Below are 21,580 nucleotides of genomic sequence, written 5' to 3'. Positions count from 1 at the left end.
CCCTTGACCATATCAGATTCTTGCAAGAAGATGGCCATCTATGATCCAGGGATTGGGCCCTCATCAGACACCAAATTTACCAACGCCTGATCTTGGACTTCTCAGGTTCCAGAACAGTGAGAAATAGATTCCTAATTATAAGCCACTTAGACGAGAGTATTTTGTTTTAGCCGCCTGAATGAACTTAGAATAGACCTAAGATCTTTGCCATGATGACGTGTTTTCTTTTTACAGAAGAAAAACTGAAATCTAAGAAATATCCATCCAGAAGTAATTTTCAAAGTTTATGGTTATCTTTTATAACCACTGTTTCATTGAGAATATACAAAATACAGAATAATATTATTCTACTGATACACTGAGAAAGAATTATCCTAAAACTTGTACTATACCAAATATTCCCAAATTGGAAAAAATGATTCCTGCCTTTTTGTGTTTTTTGATATAATGCTCCCACTGAATTATTGAATATAATAGGTTTAAATTACTTTATAGTCAATCCTAACAAGATACTAAAAGGCTAAGTAGGTAAATGCTGTGGTTTTCTTCAAACATAATTATGCCTCCTTCAGATGGACTCAGGGCACCATATCACTCTTAGCTCTGGAGCTATCAGTGAGGTATCAGGTACCCTTCTACCTGTTTTATGCCTGATACTGGAAAAATGCAGTAACAGGTTATCTAGCTAAACCCTAAGGGTCACTAGGAACAAAGATGCAAAGCTCAGGCAGGTAGGAATAAACTGCTTTTGAAGCAGAAAGTAGCATCATCTTTTCAGAAATTTCACATTACAAGAATACTAAGTAGATATCATTGTGTCCATCAGATGTGAACAAAATTTGTAAGGTGCAAAACACATGATAAATCTAGCCTCGTAGTCTAAAATACATTGTTCCAGGTAAAATGAGATTGGCTTCTGACAAACACCTTATAATTATTAAAACTATATTTTACTTCAAGCAAAATAAGCATGACTTTCTCAGTCTGTAGACATTTGTTTCAATTCAATGACTTCTGTTCGTATTTAACTTCTGTTCAAACATAGTTTTCAATGACAATTGATAAAAATGAGCAAAAATGTATGTGAGCCAAACAACTTATTACAACTTATAACTTATAAACAACTTATTGTTATAAGAAGCACAGATATTTTGCTTACCATTTAATTCCATAGTTTATTCAGTGACTATATTCTATACTCACTGTGTTACAACATAGAAGTGTTTAAGAAGCACTTCCATCGAATTTAAAAGTCAAACAGATTCTGCAGAGTAAACATCTCCTTTTCCCCATTTGCATCTACCTATATTTATGTTAGGGACACTTAAGAAATAATTCGTGGAACAAGGAAACTTATGGAAAACTATCAACATTTCATAATCACAAGTGACCAATCCTGATATTAGAAAATTCTCAGATGCAACAAAATGAACTGCCAGAATTTGCAAATAAAAATAAAGAGCACCTAGTTAAATCTGGGTTGTAGATAAACATTAATTTTTTAAATATAAGAATGTCCCAAATATTGCATGAGAGTGCATAAAAATTATTTACTGTTTATCTGAAATTCGAGTTTCACTAGGCATCCTTTATTTTATCTGGCAATACTATGCACCGATGTTTTAATAATGATGCCTTTCTCTCCTATTAGAATGTTGGTCCCTTTATGATACAGACGAAATAATTCATATATAAACATAATGAACACACAACAGAAATATATTAAAAAACTGAATGTAAAGCACAAATTTTAAAGACCCTCAAATTTGTTCTTTCTTGGAAAACTTACGAGTTTTGAAATTTTTGTCAAATCTTCCATTAAGCCACCATTGTCTACCTGCAGAAATGTTCCTCATCCTTGTAGGTCCAACTAATATAATCTCTTCTCATCTCTTTCTCTAAACTATTTGTACTAAATGGTATATTATACTTATTGAGAGTGAGAAGACCCTCAGAGCTTTGGCTTAGACATGAGTTTCAATTTACAAAATGCTCCAGGATGGTATGTAGGTGAGAATAAAATGGATCTAGTTCACCAAGTTAATGTTTTAGGTATAGGTTCTGCTATCTCTGTCTCTCTGCCTCTTTCTGTCTGTCTCTCTTTCTCTACATACATTCTGTCTGAATACATGTATACATAAATTCATATATATGTATACTCTGAATAAAGGTATGTGGGTTTGCAAGTTTATAACTTCAACTTACATTGGCTAATGCATATTGAGCAGGTACCATGTCTCAGAAATGACTATGACTCCAGTAACATTTGTGAACTGTGAGATATGCAGTACATTTTTTGATGTTCCCGCTCTGCTGATGCCTTCTCTTCTCCCACACTTTGGCTATTATAGTGACCTATTTTCCAAAAAACTCAACCTCCTATTCCATCATCCCTCCCCAGGATCATCAGAACCACATCCACTGGTCCTACCAGTCAGTTTTCCACAGCTGTCATTCAGTCTCACTGAATTGGCCTCTAACCTGCTTTCCTTAAAAACCTCAGTAGCAATATGGCTGCTCCCTCAAGGTGGCTTTTGTGCCTTCCCAGGGGAATGACAGTAATATTAATTAACTCTGAGAACCAAATTAGAAGAAAGCACATATTCACCTTCCCTTTTTACTAGGGGTGGGTGCGGTGTCTCACACCTGTAATCCCAGCACTTTGGGAGGCCTAGGCGGGCAGATCAAGAGGTCAAGAGATTGAGAACATTCTGGCCAACATGGTGAAACCCTGTCTCTACTAAAGGTACAAAAATTAGCTGGGTGTGATGGCACACCCCTGTAATTCCAGCTACTCAGAAGGCTGAGGTAAGAGAATCACTCGAACTCAGGAGGCAGAGGTTGCAGTGAGCTGAGATTGCGCCACTGCACTCCATCCAGCCTGGTGACAGAGTGAGATTCCATCTCAAAAAAAAAAAAAAAAAAAGGAAAAGAAAAAGATTGACTAGTGATGTGACTTTTTTGGTCCAGTAAGAGAAAAGACAGGGTTATGGTGGTTGTTGTTGGATTATTCTTGCAGGCTAGTGGGGTATCCTTGATAATTGGAAACTATTGGAACACCATAATCTCCCTGAGCAAAACAAGCTTTCCTTAAATAGTTGAAGTTCTTAGGAGTTTCTTTTGTGATTGCCCCTGTTTTGTATTTCACATACAAGCTGCTCCATTGGGAAATCAATGTTTGTCACAGTCCGACCCCACTCAATCTGCTCAAATGTAATTCACACGGTTTTGTTTTGTTTTGTTTTTTTTTATAGCATGTGACATCTGCTTCTTTCTTTCCTGTCCTCACTGCCTTTGACATGAATTTTTTCCTGTTAGTCCTTCTTGTTTAACTACACATTTATAGGAAACCTTCCCTGCCTACTACAGTTAATATTAAATAAACACTTTCTCTGAACTCTCTGTGCATACTCACTTTATACACCTGCACACTTCTTGTAATGCTAGCAAAAAAAAAAGGCCCCCAAATTTTCTTCCTATATAGAAACTCATATGAGCAGCTATCAATCCCCACCATAATTCTTGTAAAAGCTGTAGCATTTCTATTTCTGTTCATGGTAAAAATAAGATCAAGGATCAATTTATTAATATTGACACGTGTTTCTGAATAAACACGCTAAATGCTTTCAAAATCTGTTATTACACGACTATAATCTACTCCTGAAGCAACAGCAAACTGCCATTAGTTCTACATTAGCCAATTGTTCACAGGTTGGGATATTAGCAAGAACTCATAGTAACACTTGAAATACATTCAGAACTCAATTTTATGTGCAGTAAGTTTTCTTTAAATTTTTTAAAGCTAGAATACTATTTTTGAGACAAGAACAGGACACAAGAGTACACACTGTACAGATACCTACATCAAATTGTTTCTAAGAATACATGAGATAATTCCAGAACTTGGCTTTCCGTGCCTTAGATGGGACTCCTAAAAGGCTCTAAAGTGGGTCTCATATAGAGAAAACCATCTACTAATAGTTAAAGACTATCATATATATGAAAATCTCATGAATTTTTGGTGTAAAGAATACCACCAATTACCTTATTGTTTTCTTTAGGCTTCAAATTAATTCAACAAACATTCAGGGAACACCGATTGATTTTTTTTAAAGGCTACTGTGCTAGGAGCTGGGATTATAATAATAGAGGCAAACTCCCGGCCATCAAGGTGCTTACAGTCTAGTTATGAACACCACTAAAGAAAAGAGCACACGAGGGTGACATTTCCAGCTCTAAGGCAGCAGAAGATATGTATTATACATTTTTTGCATAACCTTCAATCAAGAAATAAAGTCTTCCCGTGCGACCCTGTGCGGGAAGCACTTGTGTGGTTCTGTCTGGCAGGACCACCTCCGTGTTGAAAGTTCCCCCAAACAGCTGTGCCCAGCAGGGCAATTTCGTTGGGGTCTAGGGAAAGGGCAGGGTCACACTAGTCACAGTCAGGGCTGGAGATTTTTGGAGTCAACCCTCCCAAAGGCAATGGGGTCTACTACTTTAATAGGAAAATGGAAAGAAAAAAGGGAGGGAAACAACGTGCTCAGTCGCCCCCAGCACATTCTGATTGGACCCACTTAAGCTTCTGCAGAAAACGATAAAATGAGAAACTCTCCTAGAGGTGAAACTCAAAGGTCAACCCCTGGCTGTGCGGGACGACGGGGGTCCGGACTTCCCTTCCCTTCCGAAGTGACGGAGCCGTAACCAGGAGAGATTTTTTTTTTTCTGCGAAGATTGGAAACCCCAGCGGATTCCTCTAACTCCAGGGCCGCGAAACCACCGGCAGCGGACCAGGGGAGGGAGGTCTGTGTGTCTCGCTACCCTGCGACCCGGACCCAGAGCGGCAGCCGCGCCCCTCCGCCCCCCGCGCGACCCCGGGCCCGCCGCACGCTCCCAGCCGCACGGTCCTGCGCCCCCGCCCCCGCCCCCGCCCCCGCCCCCGCCCCCGCAGGGAACCGCGACGCGCACAGCCCGGCCGGAGCGCGCACCCGACACTCAGGCTTCGCTGCGCTCTGAGCGCTCAGACCGCGGCCGCCGCAGCCAGCGAAGGAAGCAAAGTCCCGCCCGGCGACCGACGTGCGCCTCGGCCCCAGCACCGCGCGGCGGCTTTCTCCGGATTCTTCCTCCCCCTCTCTCTCTCTCTGTCTCTCTCTCTCCACACACACACACACACACAAACACACACACACACGCACACACAAACACACACACACACACAAACACACACACACACACACACCCCACGCACGCACCATCTCACATCCATCTCTACACTGGAGGATTAAAAAACAACCAACGTTTCCCTCGCGCACCCTCTCTCTCCACTCGGAGAAGCGGAGGAGCCGCACGGCGCGGGGCCCGCGGACCGCCTGGAAATGCGAATCCCAAAGCGCTTCCTCGCTTGCCTTCAGCTCCTCTGTGTCTGCCGCCTGGGTGAGTGCGCACAGCTCGGTGGGGTCTCAGCTCCGGGGTCGGTGGGAAGCGGGCGGGGGATTTCAGCACGTCCGCGACTTGTCGCCGCCGCCATCCAGCCAGGAGGAAAAGGGGGCCGCCGGCTGGGCTCCCACGGAGCGGTGCAGGCAGCCGCTGGGGGTGTGCGCGCCCCGTCCCCGCCCCGCGCCCTCGCCCCGCGCCCTCGCCCCGCGCCCTCGCCCCGCGCCCTCGCCCCTGCCAGCCGCCCGCCGGCGCTCGTGCTCCGGACCCTGGGAGACAGCTGGGGCTGCTCGGATCCCTGCCGCCGCCGTTCTTCTCGCCTCTTTTGCAAACTGTAGAAATCGCCTTTTAGAGATACGTACGAAGATAAATAAATGACCAAAAATACAACTGCGGTGCGGGGCCGCTTACTGTAATGTCTTTTTTGCTGTTCACTTTTATGCTACAGGTATGATGGGCTTAAGTGAAAAGTACACGTGTCTGATGTGAATTGCACACACACACACACACACACACACACACCTGAAAGGTAATAACAGGAACAAGCACCAACCTGACTTTTCAGGGTTTTTTATTGCTTTCAATTTAGTCATATTCAAGTCTGAGCAGTTACTTAAAAAAAAAAAAAAAAAGTTCAATCAAAATCTCTAGGTTTTGCCAGTGCTGCCAGAGTCAGAGGAGAGCTGCAGGTTGATATATTTATTCACAGATTTCATCTTTCATCCACACCCTCCAGGTGACATTTAAAACCGAAACTGCATTCTGAAATAGCCAGTTTAAACATTGCCTTTACCTGCGATGCAGACTCAAGTTTTCCAGTCATTTCCAAGAAGTGCAAGACTGGACATTTGCGTTTTATTAAAGAAATGCCTGTTTTCCTTCATGATTTTCCATCAGGATGGAATATAATGGGTTTAAGCATTTACCTGAAAGTTACAAAGTGTGCCTCGCTTTGTGAGTACACATATTTCTTTTCAGTCAGAGGCTCCCAATTTTTAAATGTTAGCTGGTTCATATTAGAGTAGATACTACACGTACATTTTCTTCCAATAGATGGTGCTGCTCTCGGCACAGTAACCTTTACAAACAGAAATCATTTTTAAGTTCTAATAAATGAGAATTGCATTGCAAATTTGGTGATAATTGCCCACAGACCACCACACACGGACATAATTTAAATTTCAAACACTTTATGAAAGTGCTCAGGGGCGGTGTGATGCACAGTTGACACGTAAGACATTCAGGCGAATCTCTGGTCCCCGTTGATTCTAAAACCTTTATAGTCAATTCTGGAGACGGGAAGACATTTTTGAAAAGTACTGTGGTCATCAAACACACACCTGTTGAATTCACATTTCTATTGTATATCTATTTTAACAGTGAAGCCAGGTCTTCTAAGTACTTAAATAAGTTAAGTAAACATTACAGCAGTGAGGAAATTAACCAGAGTATTGCTTTGTCTGTCTTCAAAGTCATGTGCCCAGAGCATGTTGTGGATCCTTTTGAAAAAATGTTGAGATAAAATTCACACATCATATCATTCACGTTTTTAACATGGTTCCGTGGTTTCTAGTATATTCATGAAGATGTGTAGCCATCACCACTATCTAATTCGAAAATGTTTTAATAACCCCCAAAAGAAACCCCATGTTCATTAGCAGCCATTCTCCATGACCCTGGCTCCTCACAACCACTAATCTACTTTCTGTCTCTATAAATTTGCCTATCCTGGACATTTTATATAAATAGAATATGGAACATGTGGCCTTTTCTGTCTGGCTTTGTTCACTTGGCATAATATTTTCAGTTTCATTCTTGTGTAGTATGTATCAGTACTTCATTCCTTTCTGTGGCTGAGTAATAGTCCATTATGTCAATATACTAAATATACCACATTTGCAAAGGTTTTTCTCTGTAAAGCATTATTTGTAGCCTATTTTTGTAGTATAATTTTCAGTCTGTTGAACATTTTCTTTAACTCTTTGATGATGTAAAATTTAAGTGTAAAGAGCTTAATTAACCTTTAAAGACTAGCACAAGCTTATGTAGTGCTACTGATTTAAGCTTGCATTGGAACTCAAAGTGAGTTTTGTTGAGACTGGAAGGTGACTGATTTTGTGTCCCTCACTATGTTAACAAAGTTGGTCTTTCACATAATTGCCAACAGGCTGATTTGGAGGGACTGGCAACATCAAGTAACATAAATATCTTGATCTTAGGGCAGCATGTTTTGAGAAAGTGAGGCACATTATCTTCAAATGAAAAAATTAGGCTTCATTTCAATTATTTTTCACTCAGCTCTTACTTCAGTGTTTGTGAATGTGTTTACTCCTCATCTTCAGCTTTCCTGGAGCCAGTGAGATAGCCTGACACATGTAATAAGTGCTTAGTAAGGGTCTGTCAACTGACTGAGGCTTGCTGTACAGGAAGACAGCTCAGTAGAATTTGAACATTAGGTTGCTGTTCTTAGCATTATCCAGGAACAAGCTGTAGAGTTCACGAAGATATTTGATTATTGGCAATTAAGAATGTCTTAGTGATCAGATCATATCATTTTGTATCTAAAATGCCCTGATGTTTTGAACTGAACATAATAGACCAACTGCTTCTTTCAAATAACTCTCCAGACAAAAAATTTACCAGAGTCTATGGACCATAACAAATTTTTCTTGACCCACTGAACAGGTATAACTTATGGGGAAAGCTGCAGTGGTTTTCCTGTAAGGAGGCTTAACTATGAGTCATAGAAGAGAGGTAGATGTTTTAAGAGCTTTTAAGGAATAATTTCTTCCAATTAATGAGAGAATTCAGGATCTTTGAATTAAGTGAGTTGTAGTGCCATAAGGTATACTAAGTTCAAATGTTTAAGTATTACTATTAAATACGTAATGAATCACATTCTGAACTTTTTAGTCATGTCTTACTGCTTTAAGAGCCATATTAACAGCAAATTATACCCAACTCCTCTGCAAGAATTAGCTTCCTAATTGATGCTGGTTATACAGTCAGTGAAATTTAATATGTTGTGACTTTGAGTTTGGTCCGTTTATCCTCTGAAAACAAATTGTAACCATATATATAAAATATTCATGCTTTTCTCCCAAATAATAACTAGTCTCTATTCAGAAGATTAATTACTTTTGATTGCAGAGTTGCAATTTTCTTTATTTCAGTTCACTCTCCTTTTTACATATACTGTGGTTACTTCCACTCAGGGAAGTTTGCCATGAGAAATAATTTCATTGACGAATTCGTTTTTACTATCATGTCTGCACTAGAGATTTAAGATCTTGCTTAAAATTTTATGTTGTGGGAATTTTGCTTTTGGCAAAAATTCAGGTTTTTCTGGAAGCACAAGCTGCGTTTTCTCATTCTCTTTAACTCTGAAAAGATTTGAGTACTGTCTAACGTGAGAGATTTGCTTGACCACCCATTTGCCAACCATTCAGACTGTGGCATGGAAATGGAACCCCTCAGTCAGAACCAGAAGACTTCAAAGGAAGGCATCATCAAGAAGATGAGCCTCTGTTTTATTTTCAGTTACCATCTACTCAGATGTTTACCAGATGCAGTTTCAGTATTGACCATCTAAGGCACATTCTCTCATTTCACTCTTCTCAAAACCCGTTGATATTGGCATTTTCATTGTACACCTTTTACAAATGAGGAAACACAGTACAGAGAGCTCAAATAACTTGCCTAACATCATACATTCTGACTCAGCCTGTGTAGTCCTTCGGACTCCAGAGCCTGAGGCGTTTCCTCTTTTTATTTCCAGGATCAATTTGCTATTTGGCAGTCACTAGCTTGCTTACATGCAATGTGATGGTACATTTCACAGTCCCATTTGCTTTCCTGAGGATCCCTTTCATGATTTTTCCCAAGTGCTCTCGTATTACCCTTTTGTTCTTTATTGAAAACTAAGGCTTAGTTTACATTTTGTTAGTGTACCATCTTGAAAATTTTCACAAATGCATATGGTCGTGTAGCATCCACTGTGACCCTGATACAGAATAGTTCTGGCCATACTACTTTGACTACACATTCACTAGATGTCCATAAGTGCCTGACATCTGCAAGGCACCATGCTAGGCACTAATAATTCAGCTGTGCGCAAACATAATCAGACTTAATACTCATAATGCCAACAACCTAGCTAGTCTGATTCAATCCCACAATGAAAACTTTCTTTAAATCTAGTTTTAAAGATACTCTCTCTGTTCATAACTAGTTGAGAATATGTCTTTTCCAAATACCTCCTAATGTGTTGAATATGTTAACTCTTAAATATTTTTAAATGCTTCCTGCTCCATTACAAATTCTAATGGTGAAATTCAGAGCCAATTTAAACGAGAGAGATATGTGTGTGTTATGTATCTATATGCATATACATAAATGTATACATATATCTGTGTGTATACATGTATATATGCATATATAAAAATGTGTGTGTATGTATATATATATATATATATATATATATAATTTAATTGTTTTTTAACTTTTAATGTCTTACTGAGATTAATTAATTCCTAGAAGGAACTTCAGGTTACAAAAGGAAACCAGTTTTTCTCTGTGTTTGCAATTCTTCAGAAACATATATAACATATTGTATAGAAATTAAAGAAAGAAAAAATATCATATTGCACAATCTTAAAACACTTGCATTTAAGAAGTGTCCTGTTTAATTCCATAGCCACTAGGCAGATGTAGCTATTTAATTTAAATTGCATTAAAATAAAACAATTCAGTTCCTCAGTCACACTACGCACATTTCAAGTGCTCAGTAGTCTGTGTGGCTAGTGGCAACCACATGGGGCAGTACAGATATGGAACATCTTCATCTGGGCAGTGCTGTTTTGGCACAACAACAACAACAGAAAAAATACTAGTAAAATAATGATTGGTAAGACTCATGAGGAGCTGTCAACTCAACAAGGAAAATTTCCAAAGTCATTAAAATTGTTTCAAGTGTTGATGCATGTGAGTTACGGTTTATATCGTGTTAGCCTGCAAACATCCTAGAAACATGATGGGGCCTTTGGTAGAGCAACAATAAGTGAAGAGTTCAATGGCCACTTTGTGGCCTTTATGGACTGCAGTTAAATGGAGGAGATTAAGCACCAGTACCACCAGTTTGAGAGTGAATGCTCTGCTCCCATAACACATTTTCCGTAATTTGTTCTGTTATCCACTGTATTGTTTTTCAGTGACTTGACTAAATTATTTGAGGGTAAAGAATTCATTCTTATTTTCATCATTCATTCATTTTTAAATTCATTCAGTGAAGAATTCCATGAAAAAATCCAATCACCATTGCATTGTTAAACTTAACACTTAAAGTAGGTGCCAATAAATCTTTAATGTGTAAGGTCATAGGAAGATTGTACCATGAAGCTTCTTAGAAAAAAATAGTTGTTTGTTGTTGAGACTGGCCAATTTTCACTGGTCTTTCCCTCCTTTGATTATGATCTCAGTCTGGGAGTAAGGTCAGCATTCACCTTAACCTGTCCATCTTTAATGTCACTTCTGGTACAAGAACTTTACTATCATCGATTCTCCCAAAAATACGCGTAAGCACATAAGCATCCTCTGTGAGGCTGGAGCTGTCATTAAAGTGATCGATGCCTGCACAAGCATCACATAGATCCAGACACTGTGCATGGAAAATAAAGCTCCTGTGATTGATACTGAATGTGTACTTACAGAATCAGCCTTGAGTGAGCTTTTAGTTCTAGATGAGTCGGCACCAATTAGTTTTGGATACATTCCAGGGGACCAGAACTTCAAGTCAGTTGGTGTGCCACTTTGTATGTGTACGAGTGCATGTGCCTGTGCTGCTCTGGTGTTGGGGAGGAGAGGGCAATGGCGGATGCAGGATGGTCAGTAATGAGAAATAAAGTATCCTGAGCCTGTGAAGACTGTATTTTCAGTCAGTCAAAAGCAATCACATTGGTTTAAGTCTTCTTTAGTCAGACAGGCCATAAGAGATAGTGGCACAAAACAATTTTGAAAACCAGGCAAATTATGGGAAGTGTAGTTTCATCATGTGGATGTACATGCTTTTGGAATTTGTCTATAATTTTATCATTATAGTTTTATCATTAATCCTAGAGATGATGTGCTGCACAAGTTTAACTCTGCACATAGCAAATATTTGAATCTTCATAGGAGTCAAAAGCAGAAAAAAGGAGGTGATTTTCTGTTAGGATCATTGCCTTCCTTCCTTCCTTCCTTCCTTCCTTCCTTCCTTCCTTCCTTCCTTCCTTCCTTCCTTTCTTCCTTCCTTTCTTCCTCTTTCCTCCCTTCTCCCTTCCATTCCTCCTTTTTTTCTTCCTTTATTTATTCCCTCCTTCTTTTTCTTTTTTTGTTTCTATCTCCTCTTCAGCTTCACTTTCTTTGAGCATGAGTTTAGGATAATTAAGCAAACTTAAGTTTGCTCAGCACCTTGATGAAAAGTTTGATAAAGAAGAGACTAATGCTATTTGAAATCATTAGTTAAAATATTTTTACTGTGTTAATAACATTTGGGAGTCTTCATAGTTAACATAATTTTTGAAGTATGAGTTGACAGAAAGTATATGTTTAGGCAGAAAGTATATGTTTCCGCCTAAAAATTCGAGTGTTATAAAATGAGCTGATTGTCTTTTTTTTCCCCCCTTCTGATACTTGCCCACAGATATTAAAGTAAACTTAATTATTCTGGGTACTGGTTAATGTGAACTTTCTGGGCTTATTCAGTAAGTACAAGTCAATTTATGTGCACACTAACGGGATATTTTTTACACGTTTCCTTGGAAATGTAGTACTTAGGCATTTGGAAATAATTTATTAATTAGCAGGAAAGAAGGATTTTCTGTTAACATATGCATAACTATGATGAGAATACAGTTATCTTCCTGCTCTTGGAGAAATATTCTACCCTCTCTCTGCCTTCCCTTTAGCACTTGCTGGATAAATTTTGTAATTTTTCACTGTCACTTACTGAACTGCTTATTTCTTGAATCCTCAAGCTCTAATGTATTTACCCAGGGATCGGTCTTGATATGAGCTCTTTTCTCCGAACTGATTAACTCAGTACTTTGAGTGGGAATAAAATAAAATATTGCTTTTTAAAATGATCACTTTAAGCAGAGACCATGGTAATAATCAGAGTCTTGATTGCACGCTTAGAACATGCTAGAAGAACATAGGAAGTTTCTAGATTTTCTGACGGTTTTCATTCATATTGTCATCAAATTAAAAATTATTTCTATTCTTATATTTTTACCTGCTTGCATTCTGACACATTTTCTTGAAGAGGATATGTTAAGGTGGTCTTGTCTCAGCTGCCACACACATGATTTTGTGCAAAATCATGATCTTCCCAAAGGAGTGTAAGGATATCTTTGAGGAGCATGTGGGATATTAGCGTCATGTGTGTTTTAGTGCACAAAAAAGCTGATGACCATTTATCTAGGACGGTAGTTCTCAATCCTGGCTGCATTTTGAACTTACCTGGTGTTATGGACTGAATGTTTGTGTCCCCTCCAAAATTCATGTTGAAGCCCTAATCTGCCAATGTGATCGTATTTGAAGATAGGGCCTTTAGGGGTAGTTAGGTCATGAGGGTGAAGCTGTCATGGATGAGATTAGTACCTGTATAAGAAGAGAAAGAGATGAGAGTCCTCCCTCTCTCCACCATGTAAAGACACAGAAAGAAGGCAGCTACCTGCAAGCCAGAAAGAGAGCCCTCGCCAGAGATCAAATCTGCTGGCCTTTTCATATTAAACTTCCCAGCTTCCAGCTCTGTGAGAAGCGAATGTCTTTTATGTTAGCCACCCAGTATATGGTATTTTGTTACAGCAGCTCAAGCTGACTATGCGTCTGGGAGACTTTTAAATCATACTGATTCCTGGGCGTCAAATTAAGTACTTCATAATGTATGGGTGCTAAGCCCAGGCGTAGACATTTTTCTAAAATTCTCCAGGTGATTATAGAGCACAGCTTGGGATTAAAACCACAGATTTAGGCCAAATTCATGACACTGCTAATCTTAGTTCATTTTTCTTAAGGTGGAGATATTGGCAAGTTTTACGCTGTCATAAAACAAAACTAGTGCTATAAGACAGAGGTCCTGAAGTTTTCCCATCTCTCTCTCTCTTCTTAAGGCCGTTTTAGTTTCAGAGTAACCCTAGAAGTAGAGTATGGTCTATGGTGGTTGACCTCATAGTCTTTGAAAGCCAGAGAATTTCAGGAGGCCAGGCAGTCTTGGAGTGGGTCCAAAGATTCAATTCTGTTAGTAGGTAGGAGGATAAATTAACCAGCCTCCGAGATGGGGACTCCAAGTGGCATTTATCCAGATATAGGCACATAATATCATTCATTTCATCAGTGATACATATTCTTGTTGTTCTTTGTGATTTATTTTCTTTCTCCATGCATAATTTGTTAGAATTTTGCTTTTTGTTTACTGTTATGAAATAGATATTAAGATTTAGCTATTGGTTTTCCATTTTAGCAACTTATGTGTTTTTGTGAAATTATTAATCAATTCTAGGCTATTTCTTTTTACTACATTTGAAAATCACCAAGAACTCCATTTACAACCAATAACTCAGTGCCTTGATTAGCAATAACAATGAACTTTTCTAGGTGTTTCAAATAACTCCTTTAATATACTTATTAGTGATTACACAAGTACAAATTAATTGAATGAATCTTTACTGAGCAACTTCCTTGGAATAAATATTCCTCTGGAGAGACTATTCTTCTCGTGGTCAGCTGAACTTTTACAAGATAGAAAGATGCAAACATAAGTAGGTCTCATATATGATGGAATTTCTGGCATATGAGATTGTGAGATGTGTGGAGATATGTTTAATCTTAAATTCACCTCTTGGAAGGTTTCTAGCAGGAGATGGAGTTGGATATACACCATGCAGGATGAATGGATAGAGCTTCAGGAATCACCATGGGAGCAAAGGGCATCAGAAGCATTAAGGTGACATGCAGAGAAACATGGACTGAAAGTAAGAACCTGGCAATTGGAGGGAGAGGACAGAGGGTAGAGGGGTATAACAGTAAAAGGTCTCAAATGGTAAGTAGGATTTAGAATGGCCGACTGAAGAGTTTTGAGTTTGAAATCTATTCATTATACAATGGGAAAGTATTAAAGTGTTTTCAGCTGTGAAATGACTGGACTAGATCTCTTTATTTTAGGAAGATAACTCAGGTATCAGAGCATAGGGTGGATTGAAGCAGAGGAAGACAGGGAATCAGGAAGCTTGGTTAAAAGCCACCTTTGTTTTTTTTGAAACGGAGTTTTGCTCTTCTTGTCCAGGCTGGAATGCAATGGGGCAATCTCAGCTCACCACAACCTCTGCCTCCCAGGTTCAAGCAATTCTCCTGCTTCAGTTTCCCAAGTAGCTGGGATTACAGACATGCACCACCATGCCTGGCTAATCTTTGTGTTTTTAGTAGAGATGGGGTTTCTCCATGTTGGTCAGGATGGTCTCGATCTCCCACCTTCAGGTGATTCACAAGCCTTGGCCTCCCAAAGTGCCAGGATTACAGGCGTGAGCCACCGTGCCGGGCCTCTTTAAAGCCTCTTAAGACGGTGGCAGTCACAGTGGAAATTTATAGATCATTTGGGATATAATAATATCATCCTCTTTAGCGAATTCTTGAATGTTTAACAAACACTTTCAAATACATTACCCCACTTGATATGAATGTAATTGGTATAATTGGTAGGACGTTGTGCCATTCTCTGGAGTGAGTCACTGGTGATCCTCAAGGGAGTGTCTTCCCTGGGAAAGTGAAGATGTAGCATGGAGCACATGGAATGCAAGAAATATCCAGGAAGGAAATGAGAAGGCAGCAAATACACACAATTCTACAGAATTTGATAACTTGGAGGGAAGAAAGAAGAGAGAAAAATAGAGGATGGTTGCTTGAAAACCTGCTTATTTATTGAATGGTAGAATGCTAAATTTGTTAAGACAAGACAGGAATTGACGCTAGGTATTTTCTCTGAACGGATTAACTCAGTGCCTTGAGTAGCAGTAAGAGGAAATAGTGCTGCTTAAAATGATTATTTTATTTAGAGATTAGCATCACAACTTAAACAAGAGAAGCAAACTTTTTTTAAAGAATGGATTTGAGCTTATTTATAGCTTTAGTTTAATCTTATCAAGTGCTCATCTCAAAACTGCTTACTTCATTCGCCTTTCGAACCCTTGTATTTGTCCTTTTTGCAGTGAACACATTTACTCTTGTGACATTCAGCCAGCAGTCTGCCAGTACACAGCCTTCCTTAACCACAAGTTCAGATTACTTGAAGGCCATCGTATTTATGTCCATAATCTAGTATCTTTGTAAACTGCTAACAAATTTATTAACATAACGTTAACATCATTAATTTTCGGAAAGAGAGAAGGCGGCAGCTGTCAAGGACTGAAATGTAAGCATATATTTTCCTATGTGATGAAAAAATATGGACATGTTGTACTATATAAGAGTTTAATATACAACTTTTGTCTATTTTTAAAGTATGACTGAATAGATTTTCAATAGAAATGTTTGGTTACTGTGAAGTTTCCTTTGATACCTTTCAGAGTGAGGAAATGGCATGTGATGTTTTATATATATAAATACATTTACATAAGTATGTTCTATGGAAATGTATATGTATATGTGCATATGTGCATCTATGTACACACCTAAATAAGGATATATATAAATGCATGTATGTAAATGCATATATATACACAAATGCATGTGTATATTTTATTATATATGCATTTTTTCCTGCCTTTAAAAACTGATACTGCTTTATTTTGAATGTTAAAAGATTATATTATTTGGGAACATTATTATGTTTAATTGTACCATATATCCTGGATATTTTGACCCTGACGGTTTCCTGCCTCCAACATAAAGAAAGAACAGAAAGAATTCTGCTTCTTCCTGTGACCTGAATACACTGCCGGCCCTCTCCAAAGGGTTTGGGTCCAGTTAGAGCAGTGAAACTCAGTTCAGCACATGTTTGTTGAACGTTTTCTGTGTGCTCCACACTGTGCTTGGTCTTCTTAATAAATACTTTTTGTCTTTGAAGAGTTAATCTGGTTACAGATATCAATTGTACCCTGTACAATTGGCAGCATACCAAAAAAGAGAATAATAATGTAAATGTTAGACTATTTGGATGATATTTTAAGTCTGTGGAAAGACAGAAAAAGGAAAGACAAAATAAAGACATAAATTTATTTTTCAAAACGTCTCTGACCATATGAGCAACACTTCTTCCTTTTGAACATGGATGGACCATTAGCAGTTGCATTCAGTATTCTGAGCCTCTTTTTGTACCCCTCCCCATCACTTTTGCTGCATTTCAAAAAACATAAAAATAAGCCTATATTACTCATTTTAGATTATTTTCCTAAGGAAAAGCTTGAATACAGAAATTTGTTGGTTTTTGTCCCTACTCTAAAATGCATTTAGTGTTCCTCAGCATTCCACTGTATCATGTCCAGATAATTGTGTAAGTAGGAAAAGATATAAGCAAAATGTGTATGTTAAAACACTCCTCTTGTATGTTCTGTTCAACACCTACCACTAGAAAAATGTCACATCATTTCCACAATTAAGTCTTCCCAACTTGAGTCTTAATTTTTGGTGGTGGCAGCTGCTATTTTGCCACAAAGGTAAACTCTTGGTGCCAAAATTTCAAAGAATGATTTAGGATGCATATGATTCTTGGCCACTCTGGAGAATTTTGAACATAGATGGCAATGCCGTCTGAAAAATGGATTCCTGTGACAGAAGCACAAAGAGTGAAGTCACGTGGCTAATTAGAGTAGCTAGTGTATGTTGCCATTAAATCCTTTAAGTGACAGCACATCTGGGCACCGTCCATCCCACAAGAAAGTATCCAATGATGCTTCTGTCTTATCTGTGAATCCAGCTTACTTTCTTCCTAACCTCTCATTACTTTTTAACTATTCAGTATTCTTGGCATAAGAAATCAAGAAAACACAAGAACCTCCCATGTTTCTAAATAAATTATTCAAAATTTTATACCAAACCCTTTCCACCCCCAAAAAAAGGCAAAATGCCAGTAAGAAAGTATTTTGATTCCCTATTTGGAAGGAGCTTTTAAGACATCCTCTTTTACTTCACATTTTAAAATTAGAATTCTACAGCATCTGTCAATTTGGAGGGGCAAAACACATAATTTTTACAAACACGACAAGAGACTAAGTTGTATTAGACTTGATGGCATTCAGGCAAGTGAAGATCCCATATATAGCCAGTCTCTTTACTGATGATAAAAGGCCTATAAACCCTTTTATAGTGAGACACGTTGGGTCTTCTACTGGTAAAGAAAATGTATCTTCATGCAGTGAGTTTTCACTCATAAATACATGCGAGTGCTGGCTTTTTAAATATGAGGCTTTGAGACTACAGTACACAGTCTGCTGGAGATGTGTTGGGTGATTGCGCTACTGGGGAAAATGCACCGAAAATAGGTCATCAAGAAAAAATTGATATAGACTTTTTTGTGTGGCAGTAATTATGCTTGATTATATCAGTCTGTTACAATCTAATATGCCAGACTATGCAGTTTCAGTGAGAAAATATTAATATGTGCACATATAATCCTACTTAGGATTTGTAGACTGGAGTTTAAGTTCCTACTGATTAATCCTCACAGGGTCTTTGTCTATTATTCAGTAATAAAGAATAAAAAGTTTTTGCATATCATATATGTTCTTGTTCATTCACTTAAAAATACCAAACACACGTTAGTTCATCAAAAACACAGCTGAAATATTTCACTCTATTAAATGTAACACACACACACATGTACACACATGCGTAACCATAAAAATAGAAACAAATCCATCTACCATCAAAGTAGGAAATCTTCACCAGCCTACTTTCTTGCCAAGATGTATGCTGTTCAACAAATGCTTTATGGTTATTACTTATTTGATAAATTATTGCCTAAGGCCAATGTCATCAGACTTTTTGCAAGTTTGTAGCAGTGACTATTGAAATGATTTAAGGAATCAGATTCTTAGGGCTTTCCTTTTACATGATATGTTTCTGTAATTCTCAGAAAGCAATTCTTCTACAACTGACTTTAATAACAAAACACAGTACAGGTCCCATCAATGGAAACCTTTGAGAAAATAATAAACAAAATCTGTGTTTTTCCTACTCATCAGGGGAAGGACCTGTAGATTCTTACGAATTTTTATGTCATATGATGCTCTTATCAGGGCACGCAAAGTGCTTCAAACCTGAACTCAGGCCACCTGTCCAGCTTTACTTGAATCTCCATACGTGTGCTCCTTCCCTTCAGCTCAATCTTTTCCTTGTCTTGTGGTGTCTTTTGCCCCCATGCATTCCAGTTGTCTTTTACTGTGAAACTTTCTCTGATACATCACTGACCCCTTCCAGAGAAAGGAAAACATCTCACCCATGATGGCACAGCACTCATATTGCATGTCAGTCATTTCTATGACTGTGTCTTCAAGGATTCTAGCCTTCTCATGAGATATAGCCACTGGGCTCTAAAGACTTCTTGCTTATATAGTAGGTGCTCAGTAAATATTTGTGGAATAAATGAGTGAGTGAAATTCCTTCAAAAGCAATCACTTGAAAAATAGAAAATACAGTAATTTCTGGGCAACCGAATGTTAAACGTTGCTAATTATGTACCCCCATTTGGCAGAAGAAGAGTCTTGAGATCACATTTGCTGCATTTGGAATTAGAATTCAGTTCACCCTCAAATTCACTCAATCCCTCTTATATTTTTTTTAAAAAGGTAAACAGAAAGTAGGTCAATCAAATCACATTCTCATTTTAACAGGTCCAAGAGTCTATATAGATTTTGAACTGAATTGGCAGACAATCGTGGACAACTTCCTAAGGGCTTTTACTCTTGGCATTCAGAGTTTTAAGAAAGAAAATTAAGTGATTGGAATAGAGTATAATAGTGAATGCAGAAGAAGGGAAGAGAGATGACTGTGGCCAGAAACATGAGAGAAAGAGAACTATAAGTTTCTTTATTCTAAGTAGCAGTGGGAGAATCTACTTTTTGGCCTGCGAAGCGGATGCACCATTTCTATGGGTAAGTTTTCCCTGTGTTTCCTGTCAAGTCGGGGTTTTAATGAAACAAAAAGATACCGGATCCCTCTTGCTAACACCTCTTCTTCCCTCCAACATCCCAGCCAGTGCTAGCCAAGAGCATTTCTCTTGGTTCCTTTTATCCCTTTCTACCAAGAACAAGATCTGAGATATGTGAGATCCTGTTTGATTCAAGCTTGGAGAAAGCACTGTCTGTATATTTTACAGCCACTGGATGTATTGTCAGCATTTTTATCATGGATTGAATGCTTTAAAATTTTTGATCAATGTAAAAGATTTATAGAGGAAAAGCTATTTTCCTTAGGAAAGAGAGACAGTGTTTTTTGATGCTTCAAAGTCTTAAAAAATATAGGAATATTAGAGTTATGCCCTGCCCTGCTTGGAGGGTTTTGAGTGACATTCTGAGGCCATACATTTTGTGTCAAGAATCAGTTTCTCTTCTTTGGGCTGCTGGCATTGTTTAGAGTGTAGATGAATTGTTCCGAATAAGAATTGTAAAACACTAAGAGACTGTGAAGAAATCCATTGTTAAAATAAAAGTCTATCAAGATGGGGCAAATGTTTCGAATACTATTGAAGTTAGCATTCTATTCAATAAAAAAATAGCTGAAATAGTTATGAGACTAATAGCAAATGGAAGTTATTTACACAAACTTCTGTAACTTCCCAATTCTGTGAAAAACTATAAGGAATTCCTATTCAGAAAACATTCATCCCAATCAGAATTAGAATCAGGATAATGGACCCACTAAAATATGTAATCGCTTACACTGAAAGAATAGCCATTACTTTTAGCTTAGGATGAATTGGACTAATATTAAATAACAGGTGATCTAAGAAATTATTTCAAAATGTTTGTTTTAATATGCAGGACAAAATGTAATCATTATAATTTAAGAAATGCATAATTAAGAAAAAACAACACATCTGAGGAAAGTAATTACAGTGCTCAGTTGTTAATTAAGAGACACTAAAAAAACAGACTATTTGTTGAAATAGTGATGCTTGATAGACTATTAACTATGTTATTAGACATTTAAAGGTTATTATTTTATTACATAATAGCTAAAAGCAGCAGTATTTGATCTAATGAAGAATTGGCAAATAGCCATAAGCAATGATTAAGGCTCCGGTCAGACTTAATTTGGATAATCATGTTTTAAAACACAATTATATAGGGAATGAATTAAATTTTTGAAGTTTTAAAATTATGAACACAGAAAGGAACTAAATAGGTTTAAAATTAATATTTTTAAATTAATACTTTGATCCCACCTTCAAAAGGCTTTCTTTTTTACAAAAAATTATGTAAAATGAGGGCTGAGTCAAACATTTCAGTATGAGAAGCGTTGCACAAAATTTAGCCATTATACTTACGGTCCTTTGTATTAGTCATAAAATTATGTTAGGTCTATGTATTAGGATAAATTTACTTTGACTTCTGAAATTTTTGATGAGGAATTCTTTTGTGCAAAAGCATAAAGGGCTGTAAAATATTAGAGAATGTAGACAAAAGTACCATGAATTACTTTAGAAGGACTTCCTACATCCTGAAGCAACGTTTTGTGTGAATGTTTACAGCTAACTGTCACATCTTCAGTTACAAAATTCATTTTTTTTGCATTATATCCATTTGTAATTGAAGCATTGGTGTTTTCTTTCAAATTAACAGCTTAGCATAAGGTAAGTTAATCAGCAACTGTGGTTAAAATAATGGGTGTTTCTTAACACGCTGTTATTTCTACCATTAGAAAAAAAAAAACAAAAACCAAAAACTTCTCTTGACTTCTGCCACATTTCTCTCTTCTATTGCCTGCTAAACTTTTGGGAAGAGTTTTCTATAGCCGATGTCTCCGTTTTCTCTTCTGTCCTTTGTTCCTGAACTCACTTTAAACAGGATTATGCTTCCACCATGCAAAAAACAAAAAAACAAAAAACCCTTATCAGTCTCACCGGTGCCTTTGACGTTGCTATATCCAGTATATATCAAGTGTTGGTCCTCACCTGATA

The 21,580-nt window shown here is 37.9% G+C and overlaps 1 protein-coding gene across 8 annotated transcripts in view; it reads left to right on the top strand.

Moving 5' to 3' along the window:
• Window positions 1–5,019: 5,019 nt before the first annotated feature.
• PTPRZ1 (protein tyrosine phosphatase receptor type Z1) overlaps window positions 5,020–21,580 on the top strand; it is a 182,978-nt gene continuing 166,417 nt past the window's right edge. For all 8 annotated transcript variants that reach the window (XM_009003179.5, XM_009003178.5, XM_078343894.1 and 5 more), the window contains exon 1: window positions 5,020–5,430. In XM_009003179.5, the coding sequence (XP_009001427.4) occupies window positions 5,373–5,430 (58 nt within the window). In that variant the 5' untranslated portion in view covers window positions 5,020–5,372. The remainder of the gene's footprint in view (window positions 5,431–21,580) is intronic.

The sequence above is a fragment of the Callithrix jacchus genome, chromosome 11 (genome assembly GCF_049354715.1).
Source record: "Callithrix jacchus isolate 240 chromosome 11, calJac240_pri, whole genome shotgun sequence".
Taxonomy (NCBI): domain Eukaryota; kingdom Metazoa; phylum Chordata; class Mammalia; order Primates; family Cebidae; genus Callithrix; species Callithrix jacchus.
This window is presented reverse-complemented; position numbering and strand designations above follow the sequence as displayed.